Raw genomic sequence first — 19376 nt, 5'->3', positions numbered from 1 at the left:
CTCTCGAGGGACCTGTATTGGCACTGGGCAGAGGGGCCACAAAGGCGGGATGTCCAGGTTGGAAGGAAGGGCCATAAAACTAAAGCCCTGACCATGTGTGGCCCTCAGAGATCGCACAAACGCCTGGCTTCAGAGCGGGGCTTAGATACCCTGGTGATAGGCACCTTGGAAATACTGGAGCTGGGTGGATGGATGGAAGAATGAGGAGATGGATGGACAGACGGATGGATGGATGCATGAATGGGTAGGACATCTGGTGTCTGAGCTTGTCTCTTGCTCGTTTTCACCCATGCTTTCACCTGTAGGGACATAGACGAGAGAAGACCCATGTTAACTGAGAGCATCAGTGTGGGTGAGTTTCATTCACCCCTCTTGCCATCCGGCCACGGCTGGGAACTGGAGAGTAAGCGAGCCGGTGCCACTGGCAGAAGGAGAAAACAGAGGGATGGGAGTGTTTGGGGAAGGGGAGAGAGAATCTCAGCTCCCTTGTATTAGAGACGGCCCGAGGCAAAGCTCCAGATCCAGCCTCCCTCTATCTCCTGCCCCTGACCGGGGGACCCTCGCTTCTTTTTCCTCTCTGTCCCATGGCCACAGAGTCGGGTGGAGCCAACCTGTTAGTGCGGCCCCAGTGTGGGTCCTTCCTGCCTCTTTAGACCCTCCTTGGCAGCAGCTGGTGCTGGCCCCTGTCCGGCAGGACGCTGCCCTAGATGGACCCCTGAGCTGGCTCACCGTGGCGGTTCCCATGGCCAGCGGCTTCTGTGGGCACGGGGGGACTGGACAGCCTGTGCTTATCCATGGGGTTGGTGCGGATGGGCTGTCCAGGCGGAGGCCCCGGGCTTGCCACGGTGTCACAGGATAAGGGGCAGCTCGTAGGGGTCTCAGACCGGCTGGCTTATTAAAAGAAACACCCCAGGCCGGGCCCTGCAGAGGTGGCCCCTTCTTAGTGCTGCGGCTCATTTTACTGCTGAATTTCTTGCCCTAGATTTGGATATTTATGCTGAAATCCCCGATGAGGCCTCGAGACCCAAGTCTGGAGGTACGTGCCCTGCCTGGCCCCCCCAGCTTTGCTTGGTTAGTGACGCTTCTCCTTGAAGACATGAGAACCCACACGCTGGAGGAAGGGGCTCCAGCTCCAGGGGGAAGGGGCTGGCCGGTCGGCGCCTCTTTGCTGGCTCCCAAAAGACAGTGGAGACGTGATGGGAGGAGCTAAGCTGCGAGGGGGAGGAGCTTGGGGTCAATCAGCCCCTCCCACTAGGTGCTCCTTAAGGGCATGGTCTGAAGGATGTAATTTTTCTATATTAGAGAGAGGGGGGCTCCATCCATCGCTGGTGTAAATCCGCATAGCTCCATTAGAGGAGAAGAAGCGGCACTGATTCGCACCGGCACTGGATGTGGCCTATTATCCGTAACCTCCGGCTCTGGCTTCCCCCGACTGATCGTGGGTGGGAAGGTTCATGCGTTCGTCCTCCCCGTGGTTAGCCTCCCCCCGCCTCGTGATTTGTAAACTCGGCCCCTCAGATACTGTCGTCATCCTGCGCTGAACAGGCACCGTGGGGGGATGTTTCATTAGCCCTGGAGACTCTGCTTTGCCTGCAGGAGATGAGGGAGGGCTCTGTCTATACCGAGGACAGTCCCTGTCCTCTGGGAGCCCCCGGGGCCGGGAACGGGGGTGCGGCTGGCCATAGGATCAGTCACGCTCCGTGGACTCTGGATTTGCACACCTGACAGAGCAGCTGGCTTTTCAGGGGCTGCACCGAATGTACCAGCCCCGTGGAGCCATCGCCCACTGGGGGGATCTCCAAGCAGGGACTCCCAGGGATGAGCTGGTGGCACCAGCGAACCCTGTCCCTCCGGTTTCTCTGTCCCTCCAGCCCAGCAGTATGGGGTCTCCCGAGAGGATGTGACTCTGGGCAGGATCCTGGGGGAAGGTTTCTTCGGGGAGGTATACGAGGGCATTTACACCAACCAGGTGAGTTCGCTTTCTCTTTGCTGCCGCCGACTCGCAGCCACTGATCCTCCCCATGGGGCTGGCAGGGGTGGGCACAAGAGGGCAGATGCCAGCCCTGCCACAGACGAGGCTGTGGCAAAGTGCCCGTCCCACAGCACCCCCTTGTTGCCGTGCGGGCACACTCCTGTGATAGGCCTGGCCCCTCTGATGTCCAGCCCTTTCTGAGGCTAGGTCTTTTCAGTCTATTACCCCCTCAGTCCAGTGATATTCCACCCACCAGTCATCAGCCACTGGGCAGCTGGGATCACTGGCTCGTGTCCTCTTCACCCAGCCCTCTTGTCCCCTCTCAGCTTTTGTCTTCTCTTCTGGGCCCATGGGCCCCCAGGGCCTGATTCCCCTTAATCCTGGCCCTTTCCCGTCAGGGCCGGCTGCACAGGGACGTGGATTTCCCCTGAAACCCGGCTTCCCTTTCATCCTGGCTCTTCTCAGCCCAGGGCCTGTCCCATACCCCCTTTGGAGGCACTTCCTACCTGCGCTTTCCTCCCGACAAACCCCCTCAGCTGCTTCTCAGGCCCCAGTGGTTAGCCCCAGGCTGCGCTAATTCCCCCACCCCCTGGACATTGCCCCGTGATCAAGGCCTTGGGTGAAAGCCCCTCTTCTGCCTTCTTCTCCTTCCAGAAGGGGGTGCGGATCAACGTGGCCGTGAAGACCTGCAAGAAGGACTGCACCCCCGAGAACAAGGAGAAGTTCATGAGCGAAGCCGGTACGTAGCTCCCGGCTGCCCGTGGCCATGGCGACAGCCTGCCCCCTCCACCTTGGGGGCGCCTCTGGCCGTATCCTGTATTGCTCTGGTGGGGATCCACTGGGCTGGCAGGCCCATGGGGTGTTGGGACAACAGGGGGCTGGAGATAGCTCAGGAGATAGCCGCCCGCTGACGACAGGGGTCTGTCTGTGTTACACATGGGCCTCCTAAGACGGTCATGAACCTGCCACCGCTACCAGGGCAGCTGCTGCTTTCGCTCCGGTGGGGGATGCTCACGTTCCCGTTGCTGCTGGTCCCCGGTTCAGCCCGCCCCCATCGACCATGCCGCCTCAGTGCCTGAGCCATCCCCGGTGTCTCTCTCGCTCGCAGTGCTGATGAAGAAGCTGGACCACCCCCACATCGTGAAGCTCATCGGCATCACAGATGAGGAGCCGACCTGGATCATCATGGAGCTGTACCCCTACGGGGAGGTGAGGGGGGAGAACAAACCCATGGGGGGCATTCGCTAGCTGGAGGGCCTGGGAGCGGGGGGATGGTCTTTACAGCAGGACTCCTTGCTCCTAATCGGGTAGCGAAGCCGTTGGAAACGTGCATCAGGCAACATTTCCTCAGCAGCAGTGATCTGTCGTTGGTGGGGAGAGGGTGGGCCAGGCGGGAGAGAAGCTTGCTTGACATGGAGCTCTTGCTGCTGTAAGGAATGCCCCTCACCCACTGGCCCCTGCCAGAGGGAGTGTTGCCTAGTAGTTAGAGCAGGGGAGTGGATTCCAGGGAACCTGGGTTCCACCCTCAGTGCTGCCAATGACCTTGGGGGCAAGTCACGTCACCATTCCGTGCCTCGGTTTCCCCACCCGTAAAATAGAAATAATGGTTCCTGCCTGCTCCGGAGTGGGTGGGCCTTACAATTATGGCCCCACGAGTCTCAAGAGATTTGGATGGCGCTGAAAGGCATTGGGACTCCTGGGCGCCCATCCCAATAGACCCCCCCACCGCTCCAGCGTCTCTGATATCTGCCCGTCGTGGCCGCCTTTGACTCCCATCTCTTTCCTCGCGTGGCTGCTCCTCCCCCACACCCAGGTTCCTTTGGCTTGCACTGCCTGGGTCTCCCCCAGCTGCTGGGTTTGCCCCTAACCGCAGCTCTCTTGCCCCCGTGCAGCTGGGCCACTACCTCGAGCAGAACAAGAACTCCCTCAGGGTGCCCACCCTCATCCTGTACGCGCTGCAGATCGGCAAAGCCCTGGCGTACCTGGAGGCCATCAGCTGCGTGCACAGGTAAAGCTGGGGAAGGGCGCTCCAAGGGCGTTGCCAAGGCCGCGGGCATTAGCCGGCACATTGGCAGAGAGCTGCCGAACTGCTGACACATGCAAGCGCTGGAGCCAGGCACAACTTTTCGTCCGAAATTTTGGGGTGTGTGTGTGAAAAGTGCAGCTTCGTGTCGACCAAAGCGTGTTGCGAATTGGCCCTGTAGCTGACGAATCGTTTCAGTCTTGGGGGGGGAAATGGCCCTCCCCCCCACACACAAACACACACACTGGATTTTGGCACCGGAAGCAACTTCTCGTTTTATTTTTAAAAAAGTTATAAAAACTAGAAAACGAAAACTGCATTTTTTTTTCCCATTTGGTTCAGCAGCCAGACCAAAGAACCAGTGATTCACTCAGCTCTACGCACGGTTAGCGCGTGGGAGCGACTGCAGCGATGATGGCAAATTACAGGGCATTGGCTTGTTCTTGGGGTGCCCAGGAGCGAGTCACCTGCTACCCCCTGCCTCGAGTAAGAGGGTGTCTTTCGTATGGTAGCTGGGTGTCCGATCCCTGCCACCACCAGCCGTTCAGCCAAACGCCACCCCTGTTGTCATCTTGCAGGTTAACGAGATGCCTTTGAATCATACCGCTGCGATACCCAGCCCCTCACACTGGCTCCGCACAGAAATTCCAATTCCTCTGCACCCAAAGGTGCGGTGCACCCCAGTTTCCCTTTAAACCACCCTGCCTGTAAACCACACCGCACTTTGAACGACACAAAAGTAGGTTTGTGTGAGTGAGAACAAAGATTTAACAGGAAGCAAGAGACAGAGATGGACACAGCCGGTTACAACATGAAATAAAATCGAAAACGGTGGAACAATAGCTACCTGTCCTGGGTAATAAATTTGGCTCCCCCCGCAAAGTGCAGTGTGTGGTGGAGCTGGCTGGCTTCACCGAAACCAGGATCCAAATATCCACGCAAGTTCCCCGCTCCCAAAGGGGATTCCTCTGTGAATGCAGGCAGAGCGCCTTGCCGTACTCTCTGTTCTGCTGAAAACGGCCCTTTGTTTCTGTTCACAGGCAGGGTGACCCCCGGCCTTGTGGTACTTTCCTTCCCGCCTGTAAGCGGTCTCGATTGTTTGTCCTGGTCTATGATGGTTTTCCATTGGCCGTGGCAAGAGTAGACAATTGAACCTTGCGTGACCTCACTGGCCGACTGGGGAGATGGCAACTTCCTCTTGCTTGAATGGGGGGGTCATGGGGACACATTATGCCCTGGGCAATAATTTCTACTCCAAATCAGACTTTCAGTATAAATACATTGCTCCTTAAATATTACCCGTCCATTCGCGCTGTAATGGTTATGAGTCTTGATAGGTTCCAAGCTTTCTGTATATATCCTACATGATAAATATCCTGTAAGACATGTGCTGGGTGCAGTGAGTCAGTCAGGTCTTAGAAAAGAGCTGAACAGGGGCCGCTTTGCTGCGGGGTCTCTGTGTCACACGGCTAATCTGTTTTAGATGGCTGGGGCCCTGCTTGACGAAGCAAGGGGAGCAGGCTCCCCCGTCCCATACCGGAGCACCACTACGGAGGGGTTGAGAACGCACTGTTCCTAGCTTGCTCACAGTTGGATGGTGGGATTGGGATGAGAGATGTAAAATTACATTTAGGGTGTACCTACGTTACAGAAGCCATGCTGGCTTAGGCCCCTAGTGTAGACGCAGCGTACACAGAGAGAAGGGGTTTTTCTGCCCCTGTAGGAACACTGCCTCCCTGAATGATGTCAGCTACGTAGCTGCGTCTACACTAGGGGTGTTGCCAGAGTAGCAATGTCTCATGGGGTGTGGTGGGATGTAGCCCGATGCAGCGACATGTAGACCTGGAGAGTCAAAGCTTTTAAGCCCCACTCCTGAGGATAAGAGCTATGCTCATCCAATCAGGGATCCACACGAATTCTTCGTTTGTTCCGCCCATTCTGCACAACTAGGTCCGAGGCAATGGAGAAGTGGGTCCCCAGAGCTCAACCATTGCCTGGTCACCCCATGCGGGGCTCTCTCCAAAGCCGACGTCCAACACGCTCCCGCGGGACTGACTTGCTCTCCCTGGTCTCCGCAGGGACATTGCTGTGAGGAACATCCTGGTGGCTTCTTCCGAGTGTGTGAAGCTGGGGGATTTCGGTCTCTCCCGGTACATAGAAGACGACGAGTATTACAAAGGTAAGGGGCAACTCGCGTCTGCAGTGGCCTGGCCCAAAGCTGGGGGACGATTCTCCCTATCAGAAAGCTACTAGGCACTATTACGCAGGGTCGGGTGAAGAAGCTGGAGTAGCAGCGAGGGGCTGCAGGTCAGGACTGAGGAACATTGATAGAGCTGTGTGCGTGTGTGGGGAGCCCAGGACTGGGAGGGAGAGCAGGGGGGCTCTGGACAGGGATTGCGGGACATGGGCAGAGCTGTGGGGTGGGAAGCCCAAAGCTGGAAGAGCAGGGGGGGCTGCAGGTCTGTGACCATTTTCTCTGCTCCCCAAGCTTCCGTGACTCGTCTCCCCATCAAGTGGATGTCGCCAGAGTCTATCAACTTCCGTCGCTTCACGTCCGCCAGTGACGTGTGGATGTTTGGTGAGCGGGACTGTGGATTACGAGAAGGGTGCAGCGTGGTCCGGGGCAGTATATCGATCTCAGGCCGGTATCTTTCCCAATACCCAGGGCCAAATCCTGCTCTCAGTTCCCCTGGGGTAAACCCAGAGCCAGTTCAGTGCCGTTGTCCTAGAGTTACCCAGCAGAGTGTGTAGCGGGAGCTGGGCAGGGCCCAGGCAGAAAGCAGAGATGTCTTTTGGGGGGGGGGGGGGAAGTATATTGGAGATCTGCGCAGATTCGGCACAAGAGAAGAGATCCTGTCTCGAGCATGGGGAGACAGCAGGGAAGTAGATGGAATGAAGAGAGCGAATAGCACCCCGGCTCCCCCAGCAAACCCCTCCCCTACTGGCAACGCAACATGCAGCGCGGCTGATAGGAGTTTTGGGGGGCTCAGGACAGTTCTGAGTGGCCAGGAATCCCCATGACAAAGACTCATTGGGCTTCAGAGGCTAAACAGGACTCTCACCCCTCGGGAGGTGTGGTCTGTCTAAGGTACTCGTCTGGCCCCATTTCTATAGTATCTCGGCATCTCCCATTCTTTAATGTGTTTTTCCTCCCACCCCCCTGCGAGGCAGGGCAGGGCTACTACCCCATGGTTCAGATAGCAAACTGAAGCACAGCGAGGCTAAGTGACTTGCCCAGGGTCACACATGGCATCTGTGGCAGAGCAGGGATTTGACCTCAGCTCCCCCAGATGGGGGTCTAATCACTGGTCCGTCAGTGCAGCGTGGTGGGAGCCTGCGGCCCTGGTGCCCGTGCCTTGCCCACCCTGCCTGGTGAGTGCTTCCCATCTCCTTGCCATGCCTGCCACCCCTGAGATGTGGTGCTTTGTGTCCCCTGCCCGCCCAGCCGTGTGCATGTGGGAGATCCTGAGCTACGGCAAACAGCCCTTCTTCTGGCTGGAGAACAAAGACGTGATTGCGGTGCTGGAGAAGGGAGATCGCCTCCCCAAGCCTGACCTCTGCCCTCCCATCCTCTACACCCTCATGACGCGCTGCTGGGACTACGACCCCAACGATAGGCCCAAGTTCAAGGAGCTGGTCTGCAGCTTGAGGTAGGCGGCCGGGGGGGATCACGCGGTGCTAATGACCTGGGGCAGCCAGATGGATCAGTCAGGAGGCTCTAGCGATGCTGGTAACTCTGGGAGCTGTGGAGGTTCGTTGCCAGCGGCTGCAGTATCACTGTAGGGCTAGCCAGAGCCCTGCGGTGACTGCTGCCTGCCACCCTGGGTGGGGGGAGTTCTCCAGGGATCTGGTTCTACCCGCGGAGTTCGGTCACCCTGAACCCACCATAGGTGCTGAACCCCGTGGGCCCCACCGATCAGCTCCTCCCCCTCCCTCCCTAACGCCTCCCGCCCGCTGCTGATCAGCTGTTCAGTGACAGGCAGGAGGCGCTGGGAGGGAGAGGGAGGAGCTGGGGCAGGAAGAGGTGAGTAAGGGTGGGGCGTGCTCACAACCATTTCCCCGTCTCTCCGCCATGGTCATTGGTTTCCGCGGACGCTGTAGCTGGCAGGAACGTTGTTAGGGATGCTGGCATAAGCAAGTCCCGCCAGTGCTGACTGCCTGGCATTTCCCCGGTAGCGGAGAAAGCTGAACTGCTTCCCTTTGCTACTGCCTGTAGTGACATATATCTGATGGAGAAGGACATCGCCAGGGAGCAAGAGAGGAACAATCGCCACCGGCCTCCCAGAATCATGGAGCCAATGTCTTTCCAGGAGCCCCCTCCAAAGGTAAGAAGGGAGCCGAGCAGCGTGTCTATAACAAGCTGCTAGATCCCGCCAGGGCTGTGGAGGGCTGCCACCCCACCACAACCATCCCTATAGTGCACACATCACTCACAGGAGGAGAATGTGGTCTCCTGTAGTGGCTGGTCTGCGTAAGAGGATAACAGTCCACTACACCTGTTACTTAGTGGAATCTCTCCTTTAGCCCAAGAGGCAGAAGCTTATGCTGTTTAGACCTGAAGGGCATGGGTTCTGATCCCCCTAATGCACATACATGGGGATCTGGTTTTTCATAGATTCCAAGGCCAGAAGGGACCATTGGGATCATCTGTATGGGCTGTAGAATTTCCCCAAAATATTTCCTACAGCAGATCATTTAGAAAACCGTCCAATCTTGATTTAAAACTTGTCACCGATGGAGACTATCATGACCTTTGTGGTCCATCCCTGCCGTCCACCACATTTTGAGTTTCCTGCCTTCCCTAGACAGCAAGCTGTTTGGGGCAGAGCGTGTGTTTTCTTATCGGTGTGTGAAGTGACAAGTGCACTTGTGGTGTCAATACACCCTGTTTGCTCGGAGAGAATCCCAGCTGAGGTTAGTTACAGAGAGGAGAAATTCTTTTTTAAAATATATGCATGATTTTTAAGCTAACGCTGTCCCTTTAAATATGAAGTCTAGCATATTATGGGTAAGGCTGCAAGTCTGTCTTGGAGGTCACAGAAGTCACGTGACCTCCCTGACTCTGCAGCGGCTGGTGCGACTGACCCCAGGGCCACCCAAGCAACTCGGGTGGCCCCCGGGACAGCTGCACCGGCCGCTGCTGGGGCAGTCACCCCTCCCCACAGCACCAGCGGCAGTCCCGGGCTGCGTGTCGCCGACCCCCCCCTCCACTAGCAGCGATCCCCTGCTGCCCCCTGCCCCAGAGCACCAGCAGCGGTGTCCCCCCCTTCCCCCCACCCCTGAGTCCCCCTCTCCAGAGCACCCAAGATTTAGTCAGGGCTATATAGTAGAAGTCATGGACAGGTCACAGGCCATGAATTTTTGTTTACTGCCTGTAACCTGTCCTTGGCTTTTACGAAAAATACCCTTGACTAAATGTAGCCTTAATAATGGCATATAGAGACTCATAGACCCATGGGGTTAGAAGGGACTGCAAGGTCGTCTAGTCTAACCTCTGTCAAGGTGCTGGATTTGTTGTGTCTCGAATCTAGCAAGATGCATGGTTTTACCTGTCTTAGAGGCAACAGGAGAGGGAATCTAGATACCTGCATGATGCAGGGGGCAGTAACATGTGACAGACCTCAAGTGAAATCCCCTGGAGCATGCTACGTGTTACGCCAGATACACACGTCACCGGCCCAGTCAGATGCAAAGCGTTGCACTCGTGTACCGGGCACCCGTCCACCTCGTTGCGTTGTGAGACCCACGGACAAAGGGCTGGTATCGTCCTGGTTGGTTTTCCTGACCTGCCTCTTGCTACATTCGTAACGCTTGGCTGATGAGTCCCAGCCTGCGAGTTTGCAGCGGGTAACGCCCAGGGCTGTGGCCTGCATCGGCCAGTCCTTCTCCTCCTCTTGCTGCCAGGAGCCGAGCGCTGTTAACGTGGCGACCACTTCACCCTGTGCTTTTCCGTGTCCTTGTCGTCCCACAGCCCAGCAGGCCGAAATACAAGCCGTCTCCCCAGACCAACTTATTAGCGCCCAAGCTGCAGTTCCAGGTAAGGCCTCATGGCTGTTACTGACCAGCCCGAAAGCAGCAAGCTATTGGCTAGCAGAGAACTCCCAGTGCTTGATGGGATGAGACCATTGCATTTCGGTCAGGGGTATAGCTGAAGAGCTACTGTGTGTCGCTTACTCTGAGCCAACTCCTTAGAGCTGCAGAGCGCCCGCGGCTCCCCCCGACGTCAGAGCAGGTGCCCGGCGCCTCTTGGGGTTTGGCCCTGTACGGTTCCGAGGGGCCAAGCAGCTCTAACGGGGTGTCTGTTTGTGCCCTGAAACTTAAAGAGAGACTTTCGCCCTGGGGAATGGCATTGACATCGATTGGCTCCCAGCACACACCGATTTTTACATGGGAGGTAGGAGAGAAAAACGGTTTCCAACCTTCTTCCTCCTCTGCTGCTCGCTGAAGGTGTTCGGGTCTTGGAATTCTGCTCTCCTTCAGCGTTGTGTGGGCCCGCTGAACCGGGAGCCGAAGTTGGCTCTCTGCGCCTTGGTCCACCTGCCTGCAATCCTCTCCCAGCAGTGAAGTACAGCGTGTGACATCTTCGCACAAACCGTGCGCCGTATGGGCCTGATTCTGATCCCACACTGGGTTTACGCCAGCAGAGCTCTGCTGATTTCCATGCCGTTTCCTCTGACTTACACCAGTGTAACTGAGATCAGAACAGAACCAGGTGTAGGGCACTTTATGGGAATTAGGGAAGTGGGGTGTAGTGGTTCCAGTGCAGCATCTGGGGGTGGGGGCTCAACATTCCCTTCCTGGCTCTGCCACAGACATGCTGTGTGACCTTGGTGAAGTCATTTTACCTCCCCATGCCTCAGTTTCCCCATCTGTGAAATGATGATCCTGACCTACCTTGCAGAGGGTAGGATTGGGAGAATTAATTGGCTAATCTCTGTAAAGCCCTCGGAGATCCTAAGAAAGAAGGGTCAGGAGAAGGACAAAGCTTTATTATCCTGGGAGAGAGGGAATATTATTCCCATTTTACAGATGGGGAAACTGAGGCAGGAAGCGTTTTCACCCACATTTTCAAATTTTGGTGGCCTGTTTTTCTGGGGCGCAATTCTATGCCTCAGAGGCCCTGATTGTCAGAGGGTGCTGAGCACCTACAGTCAGTGGGAGCCTGTGGATGTTCAGGACCCTGGAAAGTTAGGCCAGAATATTCAGGCCTGGTCACTCCTGTTGGGACCCTCAATGATTTGGATGCCCGGGGCCTAGCTGACTTGCCCACGGTCTTGGCAGACAGGAGAGTAAAGGCCTGGCGTTCCTGGCTCCCAGATCTGTGCTCAGACCATTAGGCCCGACCTCCCCTGGTCACTTCACTGCGGGATGAGGCCGGGGAGATACCAAGCTGGCAGGAGGAGAAGGGAATCTCCTATTGAAGGACCACCAGCAGCCACCTTCCCCACACGCCTGCCCCAGTGCGAAGGTCCCTCTCTAAAGCGCTCCCTGCTCTGTTCACTTGCTCTCTCCGCCCCTCTCTGTCTGTTGCTGCTAATTGTCCGTGTCTGGCTCTGGGCCCGGTGCCTCTTGCTCCCCTCAAACAGGTGCCCGAGGGTCTGTGCGCCAGCTCGCCTACGCTCACTAGCCCCATAGAGTGCCAGTCGCCCGCCAGCTCCCTGCACACCCCGCCCCTCAACCGGCACAGCGTCTTCAAGCGCCACAGCATGAGGGTAAGACGGGCCGGCTTGCTTGCCCCCTGGCTTGATCCGAAGGGGGCGTGAAGCGGAGCACTTCGGGGTGAGGTGCAGTGTAAGCCAGCAGGGGGCGCTCTTCCCTCAATCAGTGCTGACCCCCATGCCCCAGCGGGGCACCAGGGGGCCACTGTGTTGCAGGCAGCCGGGTGGGGGGGGGCTCACTAGGGGGCGCTGTCTCGTGTGACTTTGTTCTTCGCTGTGCTGCAAGGTCTGCTGCTTATACACAAACAATTCCGGGCCCGTCTATGGAGCTGATCCCAAAAGACACTGACCCATTTAGTGCCCAGGTGTGTCGCCGTGCGCTGGACCCAGGCAAGCCTGCTGGACGGCACTGGGCAGCACCGTCTCAGTGGCCTGGCGGGCCACCCACGGGGGAAGCATTAGCTGCAGAGACACTGGCCCCAGGCACATGGGCAGCAGCAGCCGGGGACTTGGGACTGAACTGCTGATGAGCTCAGAAAAGCGCAGTGGCTAGATGTTCCTTAGGCCCTGGTAGCCCTTCTCCGATAGGCTGCCATTGGTTTCAATAAAGGGACTTTCCACAAATGAGCCAAGATGGGCAGGGATGCAACCCTCTGCTCTGGGGTCCCTAAACCTCTGACTGCCGGAAGCTGGGACTGGAGGGCAGGGAATAAATCACTCGATGACTGCCCCGTTCTGTTCGTTCCCTCTGGGGCACCTGGCACCAGGCGCTGGCAGAGGACAGGATGCTGGGCTAGATGGACCTTTGGTCTGATCCAGTCTGGCCGGTCTTCTGTTATGTTCTTATGTTAGGGACTGTGTCTTGCCCCGCGTGTGTCTGCACAGAACCTAGCACTGATTGGTGCCTTTGTGAGCTACCACAATACAAATAAATACAATAACCTAGAGTACAGAGCCCAGCTCTCTCGCTGAGTAACCCTGCCATAACAAACCAGCATGGGCAGCCCAGCTCTCTCGCTGAGTAACCCTACCATAACAAACCAGCATGGGCATCCCTGCAATCAGTAACCAGTGTCTATGCATACAATGAAGGAAAATATATTGAAAGAAATAAACACGGTCTTGGTTTCAAGCTTCCAATGGGATGTCAATATGGGCAGAGGGTGGCCCATTGCCTTGGGTTCAGGGCTGAGTTCTCCAGCGGTGCCTGGCTCGTGCGGGAGGTGGGCAGTCCCTAAGTCGTGATTGCCGCAGTCACAGTCCACCCTCTGTCTCAAAGGAGGAGGACTTCCTCAGGCCCACTAGCAGGGAGGAAGCGCAGAAGCTGTGGGAGATGGAGTGGGCCAAGATGCAGCAAACGCTCGACAAGCAGCATAAGCAGATGGTGGAGGATTATCAGTGGCTGAAGCAAGAAGAGAAATCCCTGGTGAGTGGGCCCAGCGGGTTCAGCCGGAGAGCTGGCCAGACATTTTGCGGTGGAACGTTTGTCCATCGGAAAATGCCAATTCGTCATAAGCAAAACGTTGCCCAGGAATGTGTCCAGTTTGAGGAAATTTTGTTCTGAACTGACTTTTCCTTTCAGGGTTTAAAATTGTATTTAATATAATATAAAAGATTTTAAAAAGTCAAAAACCAAACAAAACTTTTGGATCGACCCCAAACAGTTTTTTTTTTTTTTTCCTAATTTAATCCCAAGGGAAATTTTTCTGTTTTTTTGTTTTTGTTCTGTATCGGAACAGAAATGTTTTCGAAATCATGGAATTTCCAGCAACATAGAAAATACGGGTCCAGCCCAGCGCTGGTCACTATTAGACCAGCATATTGCTCTGCTAGGATGCTCCAGTTGTCAGGGCTCTGGGCTGGGACGCTGGAGACCTAGGCACAGCTCCGGCTTTGCAACATACTTCCTTTGGCAATTCACTTAGCTCCTCTGTACGGTGCCTCAGTTTCCCATATGTAGAATGAAGATAGTAGCACTGCACTATCTCCTGGGGTGCTGTGAGGACAAATACATCAAAGACTGTGAAATATTCTGATAGTAGAGTAATGAGGGCCATAGAAGTACCTAAGATAGATTTATGGGGTTAAATACATTTTAAAAATACTAATGATCCAATATACTACACTTATAACGGAGCTAGTCTGGAGGTTGGGGCTGTTAGCAAAGAATACTGTACTGTGGTATCTATAGGTGGTTGACATTTTTCTCACACCCTTTTTTGTTTGTTTGTTTGTTTGTTTGGTCAAAAAACGGCCTTTTTTTCAAAACCCAAAACTTCTCACGAAAGGTTGTCAAAACTATGGACCAGGAGTGGCCAACCTCAGCCTGAGAAGGAGCCAGAATTTACCAGTATACATTCGAAAGAGCCACAGTAATACGTCAGCAGCCCCCCATCAGCTCCCCCCACCCCGCTCCCAGCACCTCCCGCCCACCGGCAGCCCCGCTGATCAGCGCCTCCCCTTCCTCCCCGCACCTCCTGATCAGCTGTTTCGTGGCGTGCAGGAGGCTCTGGCGGGAGGGAGAGGAGTGAGGGCACGGCAGGCTCAGGGGAGGGGGCAGGAAAGGGTGGAGTGGGGGCAGGGCCTGTGGCAGACCGAGGGGTTGAGCCGTGAGCACCCCCCGGCACATTGGAAAGTTGGTACCTGTAGCTCCAGCCCCGGAGTCGGTGCCTGTACAAGGAGCCGCATGTTAACGTCTGAAGAGCCGCATGGGGCTCCGGGGCCACAGGTTGACCACCCCTGCTATGGACATTTTCTGTTCTTTACTAAATTTTCCACGTCGTACTTTTTAATCAAAATTTGTACCAAAATTGTTATAGAAATTTTCTGTGTGTGGAAACCCCAGTTTTTGGTAAGAAAACCTGGTTTCTGGGACATGAAAAAGGTCTGTAATGGTTTCGATACGAATCTTGGTTAAAAATATTGTGGAAAATTTCATGGAAAAGTTTTTGAACCCTGGAGTTTGGAAACAACTGTGAATTTTGAAAATTCTTGGAATAGTGTTTTAATCAGCTGTAGTCATATATTTTTAAAGTAGATACAATGATTGCATTGGCTAATGTGTAGCAATCGAAGTGTGTGAACATGAAAGATCCCACGGTAAAAACAGGATTAGCTTTGGTTTCCTCCGCTGTGAAACTGGCTGAGTAACACGCTCTGCTATGGAGAATTCGGTATCATCACTAAATGGCTAATGTGTGGTGCTGACCAGGAAGTGGTTTTCCTGTCCTGGGAATATGTTCGAGATTTTGAAACTGCTTCTTCTGAACTGGCACGAAAACCTGAAAGCTCAAAATTGCTCATAAACCAAAAATCCGGAAAAAAAGAACAGTTTGGGTCAATCAAAATGATGCATTTCAATTTCAACCATTTTTAATTAAAAACCTTTTTTACTATAAATTAACTTAAATTTCGAAGCAAAAAGTCATTTTGAACCAAACATGGAACGTTGTGGTTTGAAAATGTTGAAATGGGACATTTTGTCAATTTTGAAACTCTTTTTCTGAACAATTTTTTGAAAAAGGAAATTTGTCACGGCCAGCTCTTTTCTGCTAAAAATTTTGTTTTAGAGGAATCAAAAAATCGCTTAGTCAAAAAATTCCCGACCTGCTCTACTAATATGTTTGTCTGCCCTCTGCTGGGCAGCACTGGAACTGCTCAACTGTGTGTCATGTGCCCTATACTGGTAATGGCTAAAGGAGAGTCTCTCTTAGCTCAGGGGCCTGGGAAGATCTTAGTTTGTCCATGAAGTAGATGTGCAGCAAAATGAAAACAGCTCTCAAGTTCCTCGGGGGCCACGTGTCTGTGACAGTCCAATAGCTATAACGTATAAAGATAATTGTTTCACTGGTTCTGTGCTATTCATATTTCTTGTTCTTCTCCATTACAGGACCCTATGGTCTATATGAACAACAATTCTCCTCCAGTGAGTAACACAAAGCTAATTCTGATAGGAGCCTAACTGTCTTCCAGTTGTTACTAGGGCTGTCAATTAATCGCAGTTAACTCACACGATTAACTCAAAAAATTAATCATGATTAATCGCAGGTTTAATCGCACTGTTAAACAATAGAATACCAATTGAACATTATTAACTATTTTTGGATGTTTTTCTACATTTTCAAATATATTGATTTAAATTGCAACACAGAATACAAAGCGCACAGGGCTCCCTTTATATTATTATTTTTATTACAAATATTTGCACTGTAAAAATGATAAACAAAAGAAATAATGTTTTTCCATTCACCTCATACAAGTACTGTAGTGCAATCTCTTTATCCTGAAAGTCCAACTTACAAATGTCAATTTTTTTTGTTACATAACTGCTCTCAAAAACAAAGCAATGTAAAACTTTAGTGCCTACAGGTCCACTCAGTCCTACTTCTTGTTCAGCCAATCTAAGCTCAGACAAACAAGTTTGGTTACATTGGTGGGAGATACTGCTGACTGCTTCTTGTTTACAATGTCACCTGAAAGTGAGAACAGACATTCACATGGCACTTTTGTAGCCGGCACTGCAAGATATTTACGTGCCAGATATGCTAAACATTCACATGCTTCTTCATGCTTCAGCCACCATTCCAGAGGACATTTTCCATGCTGATGAGGCTCATTTAAAAAAAAATGTGTTAATTAATTTTGACTGAACTCCTTGGGGGAGAATTGTACGTCTCCTGCTCTGTTTTACCCGCATTCTGCCATATATTTCATATTATAGCAGTCTCGGATGATGACCCAGCATGTTGTTCGTTTTAAGAACACTTTCACTGCAAATTTGACAAAACGCAGAGAAGGTACCAATGTGAGATTTCTAAAGATAGCAACAGCCCTCGACCCAAGGTTTAAGAATCTGAAGTGCCTTCCAAAATCTGAGAGGGATGCGGTGTGGACCATGCCTTCAGAAGTCTTAAAATAGCAACATTCTGATGCGGAAACTACAGACCCCGAACCATCAAAAAAGAAAATCCACCTTCTGCTGGTGGCATCTGACACAGATGATGAAAATGAACATGTGTCGGTCCATACTGCTTTGGATTGTTATCGAGCAGAACCCATCATCAGCATGGACGCATGTCCTCTGGAATGGTGGTTGAAGATGAAGGAACATATGAATCTTTACCTCATCTGGCACGTAAATATCTTGCGAGGCCAGCTACAACAGTGCCATGCAAACTCCAGGTCTCAATTTCAGGTGACATTGTAAACAAGAAGCGGGGAGCATTATCTCCTGCAAATGTAAACAAACTTGTTTGTTTTAGCGATTGGCTGAAGAAGAAGAAGGACTGAGTGGACTTGTAGGCACTAAAGTTTTACATTGCTTTGTTTTATTGTTTTATTTTTGAATGCAGTTATTTTTTGTACATAAGTCTACATTTCTAAGTTCAATTTTCATGAAAAAGAGATTGCATTACAGTACTTGTATGAAGTGAATTGAAAAGACAGCACAAATATTTGTAAACAAAAATAAATATAAAGTGAGCACTGTACACTTTGTATTCTGTGTTGTAACTGAAATCAATATATTTGAAAATGTAGAAAGCATCTAAAATATTTAAATAAATGGTATTCTATTATTGTTTAATAGTGTGATTAATCACAATTAATTTTTTTAATCGCTTGACAGCCCTAGTTATTCCATGTCTCACTGGGTTATTGAAATGCCTTTTTAATCCCTGTTTGGAACTAAGAACCTGGGATGAAAGGTGCTTTCAGAGACTCAGAAATGTGAGCGGGACTTGGCTGGCCCATGCGTTGGACTACAGGGGACATCTCTCTGTTCCAGTGGTTAGGGCACTAGCCTATGACCTGGTAGGTCTTCATTCATTTCCCGCTCCGCCACAGACTTCCTGTGTGACCTTTGGCAAGCCACTTAGCCTCCCAGGCCTCAGTTTCCCATCTGTACAATAGGGATAATTGTAGAATCATGGAAGCGTAGGACTGGAAGGGACCTCGAGCGGTCATCTAGTCCAGTCCCCTGCACTAAGTATTATCTAGACCATCCCTGACAGGTGGACAGGACAATAGCCCTTATCCCATCCCGAACCATGACTCCCCATCCTTGGTGTTTACATCCTTGCCATGCTCCTAGACAGCCAGCCTCTCCCTCCGCCCCCCAGTCACGGCTCAGCCTAGCTAGACGTACCTCGCTCGGAGGCCTTTCCCTGGTAAGCAAGTTCCTCCAGCCCCTTGACTGTTACTGTTGATCTTCTCTGACTTGCTTCCCCAACTGAACAATGCAAATTACAGTAAAACCTCCACTAGCTGACCCTCAGTTCTCTGGGAGGCTGGACTTGCTCTTGGCACCCAGCCATGTGCGAACTGGTGCGGAAAAGTCCCTCCGTTCTACAGAGCCTGGAGGCTGGGTCTGAACCCAGCACCTCTGACCTCTGGGCGTGTTTGGGATCTGGATTCCGATCTTGCAAATGGCCCCTCTTCCTAACGATCCCAATGCCCCCTCAGACTTCGTTCAGAAGGGGGCGCTAGGTGCAACTTGTCCAGCTGGAGCCCATGTCTGCTTGGAACCTCGGGGATCTGAATGAGCCTGGGGCCCGCCTGATACTCCGACCATGGAGATTGCGTCTGTGCCTTGGAGGTGGCTCCAGCTCGCGCCCTCCCTCACTTCAGGTTTTCAGGACCTAGGTTGATTGACGATGTTTCTCGTTTCTTTGCAGCTGCACTCGGAGAAGGAGACTGACTACAGTGAGTGCCCGTTCCAGACTGTCCCATCCTCCTCCTGCGTAGGGGTGGGGTTTCTGGCGGCAGCTGTTCCGGCTGCACATGCAGCTCTCATTCAGACACATTGTTTAATCCTTTTTTCGAGGCGGGGGGAGCTTTCTAAGTTGTTTGTCTATATAATATCCTGAGCCAGGGAGTTCCACTGGTTCACACACGGTGCCAAACCAATGTTGGGGGTTGAACCTATTTAAAGGTCAAGACAACAGTGCCTATTAACCCAGACTGTGAGCTCTGTGGGGGTGGGGAGGATGTACCTGTCCAAGAGGCTAGGTACGTACTCGGGCGGCTAGCCCTTCCTGCTGCTCCCTTGCGGCTACACTCTGTTTTTAGCACATTAGGTCGATCAGAGCTCTCATGGGCATGTCTGCTTGAGCTGGAAGTTACACCGGGCAGCTCAAAGTGTAGACAGGCCCCATATGTGCCCGCAGGGCATGGCACAGTGAGGCCTGACTGGGGTCTCCGAGGGCGATGGCAATAGAAATAACAAAGGGAACAACAATTCTTCTTTTCTTTCACGCATGGTTCAGCCGAGTTTACAGGCCCACCCCAGAAGCCTCCAAGGCTGGGAGCTCAGGTATGTGGTGAAAACGAACCAGGCTGAGTTTCTCCCTCCTGGCCTGCATCTGTCCCTTCTCTTCCGCTTTGAAGCCAGCCCCAGCCTCCTACTTGGCCCTTGCTACTCAGGGCCCCCCTGGAGGGAGGGAGAGAGGGATGGCTCGTGGTCACAGCACTCTGCCCATTGTCCCTTTAGTACGGACCTGAGCCTGGAGTCGGGTGCAGCAATTAGAGGTCTGATGCTACGCCCCCATGCCCTGCTTCGGCAATGGAAGCATTGACCCTCCGCCCAGCTGTTGGTGGGTCTGCACGCACCATGATGCTATCAGCTGCCTGGCCGATAGGCAGAGAGTCCACCCCGGGGCAGCTGAACCCACTCCCTGTGGGCGCAGAAGGGCCTGCGTCGTGCGCGGCTGCTGGCCTTTCTCCT

At 53.2% G+C, this 19376-nt stretch overlaps 1 protein-coding gene across 6 annotated transcripts in view; it reads left to right on the top strand.

Moving 5' to 3' along the window:
• Positions 1-19376, top strand: part of PTK2B (protein tyrosine kinase 2 beta) — a 113765-nt gene that overhangs the window by 91019 nt on the left and 3370 nt on the right. For 4 of the 6 annotated variants that reach the window (XM_048845871.2, XM_048845873.2, XM_048845872.2 and 1 more), the window contains exons 13-28: positions 306-352; positions 983-1036; positions 1872-1969; positions 2627-2711; positions 3081-3181; positions 3865-3980; positions 6074-6174; positions 6484-6573; positions 7441-7645; positions 8212-8320; positions 9967-10032; positions 11582-11707; positions 12933-13079; positions 15543-15578; positions 18328-18355; positions 18919-18965. In XM_048845871.2, coding sequence (XP_048701828.1) covers positions 306-352; positions 983-1036; positions 1872-1969; positions 2627-2711; positions 3081-3181; positions 3865-3980; positions 6074-6174; positions 6484-6573; positions 7441-7645; positions 8212-8320; positions 9967-10032; positions 11582-11707; positions 12933-13079; positions 15543-15578; positions 18328-18355; positions 18919-18965 — 1456 coding nt within the window. The remainder of the gene's footprint in view (positions 1-305; positions 353-982; positions 1037-1871; positions 1970-2626; positions 2712-3080; positions 3182-3864; positions 3981-6073; positions 6175-6483; positions 6574-7440; positions 7646-8211; positions 8321-9966; positions 10033-11581; positions 11708-12932; positions 13080-15542; positions 15579-18327; positions 18356-18918; positions 18966-19376) is intronic. The other 2 variants (XM_048845875.2, XM_048845874.2) reach the window with 2 other exon arrangements.

Source organism: Caretta caretta, chromosome 3, assembly GCF_965140235.1.
Source record: "Caretta caretta isolate rCarCar2 chromosome 3, rCarCar1.hap1, whole genome shotgun sequence".
Lineage (NCBI taxonomy): Eukaryota > Metazoa > Chordata > Testudines > Cheloniidae > Caretta > Caretta caretta.
Note: the sequence above shows the minus strand (reverse complement) of the source record. Positions and strands in the feature narration are given on the sequence as shown.